This window comes from Tetrao urogallus, assembly GCF_951394365.1.
Source record: "Tetrao urogallus genome assembly, chromosome: 4".
Classification (NCBI taxonomy): Eukaryota; Metazoa; Chordata; class Aves; order Galliformes; family Phasianidae; genus Tetrao; species Tetrao urogallus.
In genome coordinates this window covers 2,092,353-2,111,105 of record NC_136817.1, presented here as the reverse complement: position 1 = coordinate 2,111,105, position 18,753 = coordinate 2,092,353, and the positions used below count along the sequence as shown (strand labels likewise).

At 38.8% G+C, this 18,753-nt stretch overlaps 1 protein-coding gene across 1 annotated transcript in view; it reads right to left on the bottom strand.

Moving 5' to 3' along the window:
* Nucleotides 1-18,131: 18,131 nt before the first annotated feature.
* Nucleotides 18,132-18,753, bottom strand: part of PDGFC (platelet derived growth factor C) — a gene marked incomplete at both ends in the record, with an annotated part of 112,921 nt that continues 112,299 nt past the window's right edge. Inside the window, one exon of the mRNA XM_079534511.1 lies at nt 18,132-18,248. Within this exon, the coding sequence (XP_079390637.1) occupies nt 18,132-18,248 (117 nt within the window). The remainder of the gene's footprint in view (nt 18,249-18,753) is intronic.

Below are 18,753 nucleotides of genomic sequence, written 5' to 3'. Positions count from 1 at the left end.
TCCCAAGTGATTTTTGTTGTTTTTTCCATTACTGGCATTTACTACTTCCTATGTTATTGAAAAGATGTTCGGTTGTATTTATGCAAATAAATTTATAATAAATGAGGCAATATCCTACCAGCAGCTTGTGAACATAACTTAAGCTAAATTTGTATATTTCCATTAAAAGTGCCTTATTCTGATTCGGGTCTGTCAATTGCAACCTGTTAAATATGCTTGTAGCACCTTAAAGTAAATCAATTAGGAGAGCCAAGTCTGGCGCTCCATTTCATGTAGGATTTCCATTTTAACAAATATTTGGCATGGTGGTTTGAAAACACAAAGCATTTCATACTGGCATTTTGTGACAGTCTTAACTAATCTCTCCTTCTGACTTCTCACTCTCCTCCCCGCGTACAGCAGGGCTGCAGAGCCATGGGCAGATGATGGTTGATTGAGCTGTAGTAGGTGCTGCTCCTTAAAAAGCATGAGTTTTGTTTTTCTTTAAACTTCAAGGTCTTTTCTTGCTTCTCGTGCTTTAAAAGCCTATTGCAGACTTCCTGTCTACCTGCCACTGGCATTTGATTATAGCTTTTCCACCCATCTGAAGTATAATGAAATTCCTGCTCTGAGAGTCGCTGGTTGTGAAACGGAGGAAGAAAACAAGCTATTGTTCAGCCTGGAAGTGGCTGGGGCCAAGAACAACAAAGATTCCTCTGCTGCCACTTCTGTCACCTACATTCACGCTCCTTCCTATTCCAGTCCGCACTCATATTTGGAATGCAGGTCTCCAAAATACATAAATAGAGATAAAATTGGAGGGCCAGCACTGACAGACAAAGGTCAGGGAATGCTCTCTTGGCAGGCCAGGCAGAGTGGGAACAAATAAGAGTAAACAGATTACATAACAATAGTTTTTCCTAAAGTTATTTTAGCAACACAAGGAAGAACCTTGGCAGTTCTAAGCCGCTTAATCAGTCAACCTTTCTATAAATAAATAGGTATTTAATTTTAAATGCCATTTCTTCCCGAGGTTCAGTTTTAGGTGGCTATCACACAGACCTGAGAAAGATGGTTTTTCTGAACCTCCCTTTTCTATCTTTTTTCTACTGCCTGTCTTCCCTTCCCCATATCCCTAAGCAACTGGGATTTGTGATACACTGGTTGGGCTAACTTTTGACCTGTTGTGTCTTAATCCTGCTGTCAGGTATACACATATATTAAAGAACCTCTTCTCCCTCCTATAAATTGGAGCGAGACACCTCCTCAGGAAGAGGAGTTAAAGGACCAAAATTAGCAAGAAGAGTGAAAGGGTACAAAAAGTTCACTTGATCCTGTAAAATACAGACTGGTTTGGAGTAATGAACTATGAGCAAGAGGAGGACCAGGACTTTCTTTATAATAGTGGTGGATTGAACAAGGCTAGTCCCAAAGCCAGAGAAGTCGTGCCCCACATAACTCTTAATTCACCAGGAAATGTATATTTTATAGTCTTATAATTTTCTATTACAGACTCAAAAATCTGAGGATTTGAATTTCACAAGCTGGAAGTGTGCAATAAAACACTGCAACTTGAATAAAATATCTTCCCATACTGCAGAACAAACTTGGGAGTAGAAGCTGAGGAACTACCATCCTTCTGCCTGTGTGCAAAACAAGCCTATTTCTACTGAGGCATTTTCATCTCACAGGCCCAGAATTAAAAAGGTAAGACTTTGAACTGATAACAGCCTTCTCCTTTTTCTTACTGTTCAAGGACATCACAAAGGCAGAAAAAATAAATGTATTGGAGAGGATAATAGCTTTGGTTTCTTCAGACAACAGTGTACAATTATCTGTTGTGTCACAAGTAAATCCATTACTCCTTCACTTGACTTCTGGAACAACTCCTTTGTGGCAACTAAAACCAAAACTTACATCTGAACCCAACACCGTTAGGGTCAGTAGGCAGTTTGTCTCCATGCGTGGCACCTAGATGAAACCATCCTCATGCCTAGGTTAAGTTATCCCCTAATACAATGTGACTTTTTACCAGACACAGCTAGAAAATAATAGACAGATTACGAATCCAGCTACGTGAAAACATTAGTAAAGGCACCAGGGAGCTTACTTATAAATTTATGCTCAAGTTTGCTAAATTACATGAAGACTGCCACATCCCAGCATAGTTTCTCAGTACAGCTGGTTTTCAGGCACAGTTCTGTCATATCCCAAAGAGAAGCAAATGCATTTTCTGGGCATTTTACCATCTTGAGGCAAGAAGGTAAAAAAAAACAATCTGCCTGCCACATCTATTAGTACTTTCTTTTTACATTTTGATCCCGTTAGCATGTTTCATATGACCTCATACTTTATCCAAGGGGTCAGCACGTAACTGCAATTACATTTTACGGCTTCTGTAGATACACAGTGCGACTTCCTTATTGATTCCTTTGGCAAAATTAGCACACATACAGACAGGATTTAAGAACGCTGTAATTGGGTACATGGCCACGGATGGAAAGATGGAAAGGAAGGAAGTCAGAAGGTATTTTTAACATATACTAAGCTGTTGCGAGTGCAGCACTTCAATCGTAGTCACGCTTGACTTGGAGCAGAGCAGATTAGAAGTCATACTCCTGGATATTGGTCAGTGCAATTAATACCTTCAAATAAAGGATCGTGTAGTATTAGTTTCCAGGATAAGTTTTTCTAGGCAACTCTAAGGAGGCTCAAAGTTTACATTTAAGTTGAATAACTGAGCGTATTTGAAGTTTACCCACATAAGTCAAACGCTGTGCAAATTGATGCAGGCTGGAAACTTGGAGGAGTAACCTTTTTTCCTCTCTCCAGCATTTATACCACATATATCTGCCACAATTACAGTATATCTTTAGGTTTTTTCAGGATAACAAGTTGTGTTTTTAATCAAAGTGCAGAAGTAGAAGAAGGCACAAAGACTATGCTAAAAACAGATTTGTAATCCAGATTTTGCCTGTCTATAATCTAAAAGAGTACTTAGTCATAAAATTGGAACCATTGAGTATGAAGACGTATCCTCATGCATAATCAGAATTAAAAAGAAAAAAAAAAACACCTCTACTTCTCTGTCCCTATGTTAATCTGTATTGGTAATACAGACAAATCTCAGAAAAAACTAGATTATCCTTTGATCTCTTTCTTCTGGCTAATTTAGCTGCATCACCACGCTTACCAATAATCTCAACTTGGAGATGTTATTGTTTTATATTCAACTGGTGTTGCCTGATCCAAGAGTACCATTACCAGTTGACCCAAGTTTTTGTAAGACCCATTGGTAGATTAATGGGAAAATTCCCATGTTAGCATTGCACATGAAGCCACTGACACAGCACTTCACTGTCAGATTTTGACTCCTTCCAAGTGTCCAATTTGGCAGAATCCTCAGCATGTCAGAGCCATTCTTGCTGAGGGTGTTGCCCTTTAGTTCATTTACTAGAATCTTCCTGAGCTAGAAATATGAACTCAACCATAGACACGCTTTGTTCTCAATATAGGACAAAGCCTATAGACACTCAGCAGTGCATTATAATAATCACATATTTTACTGCAAATTGGTCATATAAGCAAGTAATTTATTTTTTACATATAGAAAAGAGTGACTCTACATGCACTTCAAATTCCCCAGGTGTTCTCACTTTCAAAATGCTGAAGAAACATGCATCCAAATCAAGATTTTTCTTTGTAATATAGCTGGTGTTGTCTGAAAGTGCTTCTGTCCAAAATGAATTCACAGTTCTTAGGAAGCCTATGATGGAAAAAGGCAGATTTTTCTACTTTGAGACAGCCACAGGTTTTTTACAGCATGAAGTACCAGAATTACGGGCTGAGTGTGGTTTTGGAAAAGGCCTAGCTTAGAAAGATGTCATGTTAATAGAAACCAATCAAACAAAATCACACATTTTTAAGAGTCATTAATACTCATTTTACTCTTAGTCTTCCTCCTCATTCTGTTTCCTATTTAATCCTGAATAGGCCTGCAGATAATTGTTGTAGATCAAGATACAATTAATGCTAATACTTCTCTTAATACATTTCTGAAGACTGTATCAGATTCCTTTTAAATGTGAGAGGGCCCTTTTCCCCAAGGGGAGCAAAAAGCAGGGCCAGCTTGTATTAGTTACAATTCCATTCTGGCAAGAAGTTAAACCATTTCACTCTGGATGTCTCTTTCTAGCTCAAGTAATAAAGACAGGTCTGGAAATTCAATTACTGTCTCTTGTCTGAAATTTTTAAAGGAATCATTGAGAGAGAGAGAGACTCAGAAAGCATATTTAAGAGGTCTTGTTTTTAAAGTTTATTATTGTATCATTACTGTTTAGAGTTCAAATTTGAAGTGATGTAGTTACCAGTGTAAACACACTATATTTTAGAACTGTTAAGCCAGTTACTGATTCTTTTTTTCTGGCTGCAGGACCAGAGAAAAAATTTACAGCATCTCTTTTTTTGCATTTCTTTGCATCTCAGGCTGAGTGAGGATGGAAACATTCCATGCCTACCTAGAGGAAAGAAAAAGGCTGCTCTTCTCTCTCTGTTCTTAACGTTGTTTTCACAATATTTGTTTTGGCCATACATGCATCCCTTTTGATTTTATTCTCTCTAAGATGAGAGTGAAGGTATGTGACAAGAACAGGTGCAGAAATCCAAGTTTCTTTTAAAATAGATCTGGAAGGCCAGTTTCAAATCACAGCAGGAAAAAAAATAAATCAGTTTTTGCTTAGTCAAAACAAAGAGGCACATTTTAAACACTATTTACAGTAGCAGTTTCATACATGACCTCAACAAAAGATCACTGGAGAAATAAATTTAAAGAAACACACTGTGCACAGAAAGCACGGGAAAAAGAAATGAAGGAAAAAAAAATCATGTAATGGACGGTGAATTTTATTACATTGAACGTCTTAAAGAACGAAAGACAGAAATGGTAGCAGGACTGATATTACAGAACCACAAAACCAAGAATAAGAGAGCTAGGACTCTAAGTAGTAGTAGGTGGTCTACCAGTACCATGGTTTCTGCCCATGAGGTAATGGCATTTCCAGAGTTAGCTTGGTCAAAGCTGACAAACAGTTCTTCATGTGAAGTCTGAAACATCATTTATCTTTCATTCCCAGGTCGCATTTCTATGCATCTGTATTCTGGGGTAATTTTTATTTCATTTTTCCTTGAGATCTGCTTTTTTTTTGACTCAGAACATGAGTAAGACTGGGAATTTCCCATGTTTTTTGACTTCGATTTCCTTACAGCCATCTGCAACCAGAAATTCCAGGAAAGTTCCCTATTGGAAACTATGCTTGTGGTGTTTGAAACGCCCTGTGCGGTGAGCCAGCTGGACTCCCTCAGCTTTTGGTTCCCTGACTTGAAGGCCACGTGCAGGTTCAGGCTTTCAGAATGGTTGTTCAAGGAGGGAGCTGATGGAGTCACCACACTTCTCCTTATCCTAATGAGTCTGCCTACTGTTGAGAAATTGGACCTTATGCAGAACTACTACAACTGAAAACAAAGCTGCCTGTAAGCTGACAGGCCTGCACTGCTGTGACAGATCTTTCTGATTCCTCCCTTGAAGCCAAGATGTTAACAGCTGTGGACGGGCCATGGACTCTCCAGTTACACAGCTGTGCAGCAAGGGTGCTTGAACAAAGCCTGGCAGATCTGCTTCAGACCTCTGGGCCCTGGAAACCCAGACACCTTAAGAAAACATGAAAACACACAGGGGTGTAGCTATTGCCAGCTGCCTTGCTTATCAGGTCCTTGGAAACCCTACTAAATCTATCTCCTTGATGTATTGATAAATAAAATTTTACCAAGAAGTTAGGAAGATTACTTCATTTTTGAGAGAAAAGACCAATACCTTGAGCAAAAGTTAACTTCCCTGCTCACATTGCATCACTCTTCAAAATACCGGATAAAATAAAATTTGGCCACTCAAATTTGCCCAGTTTCCTTCAGCTCCCACCAAAACATCTTTCCGGTAAAGCACAAGCAGTGAGTTGATATTTAGGCGGATGAGTTCATCATTGGCTTGGCCTGTTAAGAATGACTGTATCAAGCAGTAGTTATGACACTCCTTTTCCAGACTTTTGGAAAAATCCAGTTTTGCTCCCTGTTAAACTGTGTGAACATTAGGAGCAACCATTTTCTCTTCTGTATTTGTTCAGCTATGCATGATTTTAACATAAAACTGTTAATGGAGAGATATTAATTATCTATAGCTCATTTAACAATTCCAAGATATAGTTGTACCCAATCTGATCGCATCCAGCTCATAACTTGAACATAATCAGGTAAGTGACAAAACGTTAAAACGATCATTATTTACCCTATGCTGTCTTCAACTAACTTTGGGTATGTGCTTCAGTCAAGCTGTTTGTTGAGATTGTTTAAGGAAAATATTCATTTCCCTCATGTCTTTGGCTATCTGTCTCCAGAATTTGCTAATGAAGTTGGGGGCGATCGCTAGGAAAGGGCAGAATAACTCCTTGTATCTGAAGAATAACTGTGAGGCTTAGAAAAATGATTATTGAAAGGAAAGAATAGTAAGAAACTCAGAGAAAAAGGTATTAATAGGAATTTCTGCTATAATGCTGTTAGGATTAGGCATATTAGGATTTGCAACATGAAGAGATCTGAATATATTAGTTGCATAGAGGACTAGCTTCTTCTAAGGTTAAAAACTAAGTTTAATGTTTTAAGCAGTGACAGAAAAGCGTTAATAAAGGAAGCAAAAAATTTATCTGGAATACTGTGGTTAATGTTCCAGAAAATCAACACTAAAATACATCTGGCAGATCAGGGAGGTCTTGATGATGCAGGAAACCTCTTTCAGGTATACATTTCTATGGCTCTTGGCAAACTTTACAGTGTAACTTAGTTATATCATAAAATAACTGTCCATACAAACAAGGTAAAATGGATTTAGCCTTCTGACTGGAGCTAGAGAACAGGCAACACTGATGTTAAAATAACTCTATTTTTCTTACACAGCTCTTTGCATACCTAAGAAAAACAGTTGTTTTCTGAGTTCTGTAAACATAGTTAAGCTATGTAAATACTCATCTGTCTGGATGGTGAATCAAGCACACTTTGCTCTGTGTCAATCTGATATCATTGCTCATGAATGAGGAACATTACAACTGAAGTAAACAAGATCAGCTGGCTTTAGACTAGGTACTAGCAGTACTTAAACTTACTTTTGTCTCCTTTAATGAGTTCTACAGGTACTCGAGGTGCCCAGGACACAGTTTCTGTGTGGTACCATTCTGGACGAAGCATATTGCAATCTCACAGAAGAGCGAGCAAGTGACTAAATATTCTGCCTACAAAATCCTCATAAGGAGCTCAGTTTGGAGGATAGCATCAGTCGTTAGAAGCAATGAAATTGCTTCTGGTAAGTTTTTCACAATACCAAGCAAAACATCATTAAGAATATCAATAATCATATGTAGGAAATATTTGAATCACCTAAATGGTCATGGCATCCATAGCTGTAGAACATTCCTCCTCAGGAAGTGACCTTCATCCAGGAGAGATGCACTTGTTGGAGGCTAACCCTTAAATGAGCTCAGTGAGAAGTGGACCCAGGGTCACATGGGAAGCACAGGTGAAATGCTTGCATCTATGCCTCCTGGGCCAATCATCAGTTCAGGCCCTGACGTAATAGTTCACTCACAGGTGTTTTCAGGGGATTCCTGGTCTACATCTACATCTGCAGTGTGGGTGGGGAAGGGGGGGAAATGGAATGTTGTATTATTTACTTGTTAGGGCAATGAAGAGAGAAAATGGAGTTGGGAAATTCCAGTTTGATGTTCATTTTCCTCTAAATACTAGCAGGAAATATGCAATCTTAGTAACAATGTGAGTTTAGCATTCCCTTTTCCATACTACAAAACTGACTGAGGGAGCCAGAGCTTCCTTCTCATCTGGTGAAACAGGGATCTGTTACTTAATGCTAACGTCATTTTAGAAGTTACCATAGGGAATGTTCTTATCTCACAGCCCTGTCCAATGGGGAGATGTGATTAGGGCACCATCAGCTTGAGAAGACAATTAAACTCAGTTTTTCTGTTTACTAAGTGCTCAGACCACAATGTTGGCAGCAGCAGAAGCTCCCTATGGGACCAGCAAGTCAGACATAATCCTTCCCGCTTGTCCTGTGAGTGATTCACATCCCAGGAGGACATTTGAAGTACAAGGGATGGGTCTAATATGAGACAAAGAGCCTGAAGGTTGAGTGTCTGCATGGCGTCTGTTTCCTTGAGCTCTTAGATAGAAAACATGATAGGATAATCTCCTGAATGAATGGTAAATTCATGAGTCATCTGACCTTTTTGCAATTTTCCAGACATCCTTTTGGAAACTTTCCAGTCATTGGAATGTCATTGTACCCCAAAATACCACAAAGCATTAAGGTGATTGAGAAATCCCCTCTGCACAATGGGAACTTATTTTTAGAAAAACCTTCAGGTGTCAGCTTTAATAAGTACATGATGCCTGATCTCCATGGTCACATCAGAATGAAACTTACAAGGATCTGCTCATCAAACCAAGTGTTTTTAGGAGATTCATAAGGGGAGTTGAGCACTGCAGCAGTTAAGCGCAAAGGCTCCCCTGCATGATGTGTGAGAGGAACCTGAAATTTGGATTCCCAACAGTACATATTCTGAGAAGAAAATTGCTGTAGGTAAATCCCCAAAGACAGGTAAGATTTTCTTTCTGCCCCTGTAGGGCATGTCAGATATGCATGTCTAGAGTTGAAAGTTCATGTAAAGAAAGTCTCCCTAGGGCCTAAACTCTCTTTCTTTGTCTGCATATACGTATAAATGATCAGTGGAAGAGCACTTGCCCATACTTTCTACTTAGCACATCAGTGTTTATGGCCTCTACATACCACACAGAAGCCCAGCTCTACCATGTTTCTCAACCTTACTAAGTTTTGATCTATGCTTCCTACTACACAGCTTTAATTACCAGGTAAGTCTTTTGGGGGGATCATATCTGATCATAAGGGTGTTCTTGAGAGGTACATTCCAATCCTAAAGGGCTTTGTAGGTATTGTGAGAAAAGGAGCATCAGGACACTGATTTTTTTGAACTGTCCACTCATTCTTTGAGTCCAGACCTGCAAGATTCACAGCCCCACAGCTTGTCATATTGCAAAAGTTGGGATTTCACTGAGTTTGTAGGACACAGAGGTGGTTCATCATAATAAGCCTGTATACAGGTATTGCAGTTGTCCCTCCAGTCACTCTCTTGTCAAGAAGCCTCAGTCAATTATCTTCTCATAGATAATGAATGAAGTGTAGTATTATTCTAATTTGAAGGTGAGTGTGATTCCAGGTGGTTAAAATTTGCTAGTTTGTTGGACGTGACATCTCCTTACTGAATATGCACATGCTGTCCTCACTTCAAAGCTGTGAATAAAATAGTTCTAGCTTTAGCAGTGTTAGTGAAAGCACTACCTTCAGTGGTCACATTTTAAATGGCATCATTTAGTGTCGTTCCTCTGAGTTCTGTACAAAGGTGCTGAATCACAAAGCTGAGCATTTACTGTAAGATGCTGTTCTTGCCTGCGGCCCCAAGGCTCTAAACAGAGCTGCCTTCCATTCTTTGTTGACTTTACATTTCAGACTTTTAATCAAAATGCTGTTTGTACTACATCATACACTCAAATTTCTGTGAGGCGTTTTAAAACAGCACTGTTACTTTTAGCAACTAAGTGTGTAATCTCCTTAAAAAAAAAAAGTCCAATTAGCTTGTCAGGCTCTATCTACCATAAACAGTGTTGAACAATTTCAATTAACAGACAGAAATATAATCATCTCCATTCTCTATTTATTCTCCAGAGCCAAACTGACACATCTTTTCTTGGTTGGATCACTCCAGTCACCCCTTTTAAAGTAACTGGGGATTTACTGATAAGGATTCAATTTGCCGTAGGACACAATGTGACAAGAAATATGCTATATCCCACTCCCATTAAAATGGAGCTATAATCACTTGCTTTTTCCAGTTTTCCAAAACTCTTCTATTAGTCCAAGCTCTACCAAAAATTAAAACAAGTATTTGAAAGCCCTTGAGACAATTTTCTTGGGTTGGGTGCAGCTCATTGAGACGTGCTTTTTTAGGTGGTTATTTTTAGCAGCTGCTGCTTAACAGCCTCCTCTGTTGCTGTTGGAATAGAAAATACTTTTCGTCATAAGAGGGGATGCTGTATTAGTATTTTCCACAATAGCAGAAGCATTTATTTTTCTGCTGATGTGAATATCAGGAGAGTTCAGTAAGCTAGCATATAAGCATTTGAAAGCATGATTTAGACAATAGTAAACTAAACTCACACTGAATGGACAGATCTCTGTAATCTTTATCTGAGGATCCGTGGGATTGCAATGTAGGGAGGCACGTGATTGGATTGGATTTAAGCTGAACTGGACCCAATGGCCAAAACTTCAAGCTACGTGATAGGACTGATGCATCCATGAGGCAGAATGCAGTACTGCGAATATCAACGAGCTCACATCCTAAAAGTAGCATGGTTATGGTCGCACAACTTTGCATGCAAATTGTTTAGCCTTTAGGTAATCTCCGTAGTGATATCTGGGCTGAAATTTTCAGCTCTGCTTTCATTTTTGTAGCTATTTCAGCAGTTCTTAGGGAATGTATGTCAGACGTCAGTTGGCAGGTATTACACTTCACTCACTTCACTTTCTGTCCCTGATATACCAGAGATGAGTGATGAGTGACTATGGAAAAGAAAATGCGTTGCTAGGAGTTTTTTTTCCTTCTGAGTGTTGCAACCTCCTATGCATTGAAATGAACAAGTTCACATCTGCAAAATGAGGTGGGAATGTTTATTTCATTCACCATTACCTGACAGATTCTGAAGCCATTAATTTTCAAACTGTTGTATAGTTTATTATACTGCTTACTGTCTGTTTGTGGTGCCGTTGCAAGTTAGAACCTGAGTTAATAACCTGAAAATCAAAATGATATTATTTAACAGCAGTAAACACCATTCTTTGAGTAGATTTACAAAAAATAAGTCATAATACTGCCCTAAGATATTAGTGCACTTTGTCCTAAAAGAAGGAGGAAAAAAAGCTAGGTATGAGATAAAATACTACAAATCAGAGCTAACAACTTTGGGAAAAGAAATGGAGGAGATTGCCAAAAGGTGTTCAGAACTTTCTGTTGTTTCAGTGTGAAGCAGCCATTCCCAACACCATAACACGCACGTAGAATTAACAGATACAACAACTCTGGCTTCAGTCTGGTGACTGTATTAGCAGTTTTGAATGCCTATACAATGAATTACACTTTTTTCATCTATTCAGTTAACATTAAGCTCTCTAAGTTACCCAAAGTAATGTATTAGTCTCCACTGAGATTGAAAATGTTAAAAGTACATTTACAGTAACTGGGTTCTTGTAATATACAGATGTCTGACTGGCCATGATTTGCAGGAAGAAAAAGAACAGTGAATTATCTTCTTTCACATAGTGGCTCATTTGAATGAATTGTTTCACAGTCAAATCCTTATCATTCCTTCATGTGAGAATCTAGCCCTGCTGGAAGCATGCATATTGTCAACGATGATAAAACTAGAAGAAGAGATTGAGCGTGACCTTAAAATAGATATTAGCCATCTAGAAAGTCAACACTGAATTCTCTGTACATCAACAAAATTCTGTTGAGCACTGGGTTAAAAGGGATAGATAGGCTACTGGCTGTCATCTGCTGTCTTTACCATGGTAAAATTTCTGTTGTTTTCATAAGATTTAAGACACTGGTGGAAAATACAGAACTGTAACCACTTTTGAAAAATTGCTGCACAAAAAATTTTCTTCTCAAAATACATGAAACGTAGCAAATAAATTTACATGACGAAATAGATGTTATATAGGGAGCCATAAGCCTATAACTGTGCAGTCAATAAGAAGATAGAAAAAAAATAGTGTGATAGAAAAAAAAATAGCATGTGTCCTGAAGACCGAAGAAGGAGATGCTAACCTGACAAGAAAATAAGGCAGTAACTTCTCTCCTGTAGCTTTACCCAGCTCCCCGAATGATCATCCTGTTTTACTAGGCTTTACTTGGTCATGACCAGGTGTTGCACTGAAACAAGAACTTTCATTATTTCTTTCATCAAAAAAGGATCAAAACCTAGTCATTATGCTATGAACAAAACAGTTGAAGAGAATGCAGGGAACCCACTGTTGGGCTGTCTTTTTCATTAATTTCTAATTAGATGAGAGACTGCACGCTCTTTCTTAGCTTTGTTTTTGATTTTTTAATGAATATAATGGAATTAACATTACTCAGTTCAGTGGTTCCCAGAATGGAGAAGATATGTGCTGAGCAAGGAGATTGATTCTTATTTGCTTTATTTAGGCATGAACAGGCTTATTGATTCTATGTGTGTGATAGGACTCCTCGTGTAAAAGCATGGTTAGGCTTTCATCCAATAGTGTGGTACAGAAATGCAGAATCCCATGATGGCTGAGGCTGGCAGGGGCTGCCAGGTCCATCAAGTCCAGTCCCAGCTGCAGCAGGGCCACCCATAGCAGCTGCCCAGGCCCGTGTCCAGGCAGCTTTGGGAGATCTCCAAGGAGAAGGGGACTCCACAGCCTCTTTGGGCAGCCTGTGCCAGGGCTTTGTCACTTACATGGTGCATAAGTGCTGCCTGGTGTGCAGAGAAAACGTCACGTTCCAGTTTGTGCCCACTGCCATCTGCTTGTGAATTATCTGATCTCCCCCTTTTGAACACATTAACTTCAATGTGTGGCAAAGGAAACCAGGCTTACTACGCTGATGATAACCATCTCCCTTATGCAGAACATACGCTGAATTTCAGCTTTCTCTGATCACTCCATGCAGAAGACGTTGCCATTCTTTAAATGCCCTGTGTTTTACAGCTGCTGGTGAGTTTATCAAGAGCTGTAATTCCAGCTCTAACTAAAGAAGTTCCAAACTGCTGACTCCTGGAATTTGGGAAGTGTACTTACCGTTTTTCATAAACAGAAACCAATACAACAAACGGAGACGAGAACACTGAAGTAGATGAACGTGTGGTCTACAGCAACACGAAGCTTTTGCTTGATTTCTTACTCACAGACTCCTAATTTTCCATAATCCAGAACCATTAAAAAAAAAAAAAAAAAATAGAAGCCAGCCTGTTACCAATGACCATACACTGATCGTATCCCTCAGCAATGTGTACAAACTGTTCCCCAAAGACTCAGATTCCAGAGGAGGTTTAGATTAGACATAAGGAAGAACTTTTTGTCTCAGAGAGCGGCCAGGCACTGCAATGGCTGCACAGGGAGGTGGTGGAGTCGCCGTCCCTGGCAGTGTTCAAGAGGAGTCTGGATGAGGAGCTACAAGATGTGATTTAATGGCTTGTGGTAGTGGGAGGACAGTTGGACTAGATGATCTTGCAGGTCCTTTCCAACCTTGTGATTCTATGATGATGATTCTATGATGGTGCCATAAAACAGTTGAGAAAAGATCCCCTCTCACTCGCAAGATCCCCTACTCCCACAAGATGTGATTTTGTTGTACAATTAAGAGAGCTTGCAGGTTTCCTTTGCCTCTGATCCTTGTTGTTTCTGCCTATATCAGAAATTTGTGCTTAAGCTCTGAGGTTTAACTGTACAACATAGTATTGCGTGAGACTTGTTATGGCTTACTGAATGAATCAGAGCTCTAGTTGCTTAAGTCTCTGGATGAAAAAGCTCTTTCAGCTCAGATATACTTTGTCTTTCAACACTTATCTTCAACATCAGACATCAGAAGTGACTGAGTGGGTTACAGGAGAACAGACTTATTTTTGAGGCCTTCCACATGGCGCCTATCTCTTCTAAAGAACAGAGGTGGAATTTTGTACATTTGGATTCTGCATGCCCTTCAGCAATATAAAGTCTGCTCTGACTTCACAACTGTGTGAAGCTTCCAGACCACCCAATTTCTGCTTAGCACCCCCTCAGCATAGCTATATCAAAAATCTGCCTAACATCTTTAAGGAACCACACACGCACAAAGGTGATCTACAGTAGGTGGATCACCTACTTTTCTCCACTGAAGAGTAGAGTCACAACATATATATAGATTGCCTGAAGAAAGGAGTAATTTGGGATATCCACCCTTACAACACCTGAGGGACATGTTTATTTCACTATTTTTGATGATAGAAATTCTCAACTTATGACACAAGGATACTAAATTAACAGTGACTGAAGCAGGAAAACGTGAGATGGATAAACGTGATGTATTGCTAACCTTGTTATATTGCTAGGATAATGCACAGTGAAAGAAAAGCAGAGTTTACTATGAAAGATGCAGTTGTCAAACTCCAGTCTGAATGGGAGAGATGCCATAACCCAGCTGGGGGGAACCTGTCATCAGAGCTGCAGAGGAAGGCAGTGTGGCCTTCTTGAGTCGAACTGTTAATTCTGTCTTTAGTTCAGTAGATAATGTAAAAGCTTGCCAAATCAACAAGGAGGAAAAGCACTCCAGGCTGCAAAATTTCTTGGGTCCCTTCTTTGAGAAAGAGAAGGGCTTTTTCTTTAGTTGCTTTGTTTGCAGAAAACACGCCTGTAAATCTGGGTGATTGCATTACTTGAATTCATGCATCAGAGATGCTTTAAGTGAGAGGGACAGACTCTGACTCTACGTAATGAAGACAGACAAGCTCAATAAGGACTGACAGAGCATGATTCAGAGAAGCTTACGTGCTCTGAATCACACTTGCAAAGAAGCTGTCATCTTTCTCATGGGACTTAGCTGCAAACTTACTTTTCTTTTAACAATCTAGGTGAGTTTCAGTGAAGCAATGGGCAAACTGTGTCTTTTCTGAACAGCTTTGTCCAATTTATGCTGAAACAGTAGTCATGCTTTTCCTCTGTTTTTGGCAGACAAACCAAAAAACAAAAACACTGCCATTGGGTTTGAAAGGTGCATGAAAGGAGTTTGAAAGACAAGTTGTCTGATGAAGCATCCCATGCAAAAAATGATAATGAAGAGCAAACTTACTCACACTAATTTAAATATCACGTTGTCTCCAAGCAGCTCCAGAAAAGTAAGATGGACTGCTTAGCATCACAGTGTGGTTTGAATGTGAATTCTGCAGTTGTTACTCTTCAGGCATCTCTGCATGGGTTTTTCTGACAGAGCCATGGCATTACTACAGTATCTTCAGAAGTAAAACAAAAAGTAAATGTTTCCAAATTTTAATTCCAATTTTAATTGGAATTAAATCAAAATGAGACCATCTGAGCAGCAAGCATCTGAATTGCAAACTTAGATGCTTTAACTGAGTTCTCTGTTAAAAAGGAAATAAAGAAGCAGCACACATTAGCTGATGCAGTATCTGCTAAATAAGGTAGCTTTGTGCTTCTCTATTTTCCTTCCATGCACTCTGTTGTATGAGGCAATTTTTTTTTTCTCTTTTTGCTGAAAAATTGTTAGCCTATGCAACCAGGCAGAGAAAGAGCAAGGGAACTTACAAGAATTTAGGAAGCAACGGATCTGCAGTTAACACCCTTGATAATGTAGTTTTGGTGCTGCTTCCCATCATCCCCATGCTGACAACAGCTGACAGAATGGTTCCAGGAATGTAAATAGCTGCAGAATCCATAAAAACAAGGCTCAACATTGGTAAGCAACTCCCCACTCCATCTGCTTTTCCAGATGAAGGCCCACACCGCCAGGCCACCAGGGTGCATCATCTGTGCTTGGGGCAGCAAAGGGAGGTCAAAAACCAAGGACAAGGCAGATGAAGTGAGAAGACATGAGTGAGAAGACGTGAGCTTCAACATGGAGCTGAGGACAGAATGTGCTCAGCAGTGATAGGAATAGCAAACAGAAGCAGTGGCGGCTTTTGGATTGGGTGAGAGTTCTGGAAATGGTGCTGCAAAGAGAGTTCAGATGCTGCACTGTGGGCCCGCAGAACAGAATTACATTTCTCAATTCTTCTGCTGAACCAAAAGCTGTGATTCCTGCTTTTATCTCCACTTTTTAGAGGCTCGTGACATCACAAAGAAATCACATTATTAATATAAAAATAAAATAAAATAAACCTCCCGAGGACTCAGAATTCAAGAGAAGCAAGTTTCTTGTGCATTCACTGTTCTGCACTTGGAAATGGGTTAATATTCAGACTGGATAATCGGATACTGCATTTACAATTGACATGTCTTGCCTCTATAGGTGACTGAGGGTTGGGCAAAACAGAACAGCTGAGAGAATCAGATTGCACCTGACAATTTGCTGGAAGTGATAGCAGAAATTAATACCAACGTGAAAAATGCCCACGTTCTCAACAGAACTCAATTTCATGACAGAAAAAGTGGCAAATGTTATTTCAACTTGATGGTTTCAAATCCACTCAATTTTTAACATTCTGAGTGTTCTTACGCATACAATCACATTTCTTTCTTCTTTTTTCTTTTTGTCTCAGAATTACAGCTAAGCAGAACCGACTAAGCAAACAGAAATCTCAGTAACAGGAGGCTTTCATTTTTTGATGACCTGCAAAAGTAGTAGCGTACAATCCTTCCTGCTTTCTTCTGTTTTTATATATTGACCAGATACAAATACGTAGTCATACAAACATTTCTCCCAAAATTAGCATTATTACTTTATTTGGTGATTCATTACAATCTGCAAATCCAATAGTAAAAAAAAAAAAATAAAATAAACTAGGCATAACGTTAAAGCATTTTACAAGCAAAATATTTTACTGCTTTCTTTTCAATTTGAATAGGTTGGGATAAGTGTATTGGTTAGAGGATATAAAGTACAGAAGAAACAAAACCATAGTTGATCTAGCTGTACTGAAGAATGCTACAATCCCATGAGTGAACAGGATTTAAACAGCGATAAATGTCAGTGGAAAACCATACACTTCAACATTAACAAGGCTGCCTTCCCATGACAGTGATGCATCATAAAGGCTGTAAGCCTCTGAACTTACTGTAGATCACCCTACTTTAAAGAAACTGAAGAGTTAAACAAGCCACGATGCATCTATCTATGCTCATCTCTTTTCTACTGGAACAAAGGCTAGAATGGAGAGAGGGAATTTTTAACATCAGCTTGTGAAACCACTTATAGTAATGTCCATCTCTTGTATATTGGGTATCATGGAGCTAGCAAAGCTTTGAGCTTCTTATTAGCTTTTTATTATTACTGTGCTTGCAGGTTTAAAAAAAAAAAAAAAAAAGTACTTTTTCACTGTGTAGCAACAAAGTAAAAATATAGTGCTCCTATCCCATTGTAATCTCTTCTATGTTCCTCCAGCTGTACAAATCCGTCTTTAAAGTTTCATAAAACTAAAAAATAGTTGATCTAGATTGTAATAAAAAAGAATATTAAATACCTTTGGTAAAAATAGATATATTTAACAAGTTTAGAAAAGCAAATAGTTATATTGTCAAAAGGAGAGTATAAAAATGTACACAATAAAAATAACAAACAAACAAAAAATCATCGGCCGTAGTATTAAGAATAAAGGCATTGTTCTTTTCAACGTTTTCTTCCTTAGCTCACGTTACTGTCCAGTCTTCTTTCTAAAAGGCAGGAGCTTTACTAGAGCACGTGGAAAAATCCAGTCTTTCCTACCAGCGTTAGACAAATTAAGTTTAATTCAGAGCAAGGCAGTCTGGTATAAACCAAATTGATAAAACAGAGAATGCTTTGAGTACATAGGAGTAGTTGAACACAGAAAGGAAGATTTCAGATGTTTTCAGCCAGAGGCCAGATGTTCTGGAGCTGTAGAAATGAAACAGCCAGCAGGATCCAGTCTCCATGATGTGAGCCTTCTAACTTTATTTTTACTCCTAAATTATAAATCCATGTATTGTCAAGAAAACTGTAGGGGACAAAAAAAAAACACATGTATTTTAAATCTCTCATTGATGCCTTTCTCCCATCCTTTCACTGGGCCTCCAAACAGAGCTGTCATACATCACATAATCCCAGTTTTGCTTCTCCTCTTTTTAGAGCTCACTGTAAATCTTGAAGATGGAAGTTCCCCAAAGCAAACAACTGAGATTACAGAAGGAGATAATGCACAAGCCCCATAATAGAATCAGCAAGGATTGAACGTGCTTCAAAGAAAACAGCACAATTAAATCATGTTTATCCTTCAGTATTCCCTTTGCATACACAGTCACACTCCTCGTGGTGTTCCAAGGGTACATCTGTCAGCGATTTATGCAGTCCCCGGACACCACTCCTTGGCTTCAGCTGAAGAACCTGAAGGAGAAGAAGTCAAGCATCAACAGAACAGCAAGTACTTCATCGCACACCTAGGCTATGAGTTAGACTGCACTGGAAACACACTGGATGGCAGGAAAACTATTAAAAGAAATAGGCTTTTCTCAGCTGAATTTCTTCATTTATTCCACTCACTAATTTTTACTTTGGCTTTTGCACCAAACCCTTCACAAAAGTTATTAAAACATATAGTTAAATCAGTTTAGTTATCACATAATTCTACAATAAATACGGTTAGTTATAAATTTATCACAATGAAAATGGGACAGATATTTATATCTTCTTCTATGGAGCATGTATCTACAACTGAAGAAAGCTGAACAAGGACATATGGATGTCATGTGCCCAATCTGCACTAGTAAACAAGGGCTTCAGAAATGACTCAACGGTTTCACAGAAAAGCATTTTAACAAGGAATGTGTTATTATTTTTTTTTAAATGTGATATATCATTAAAAATGGTTTAAATATATATATTTACTGTA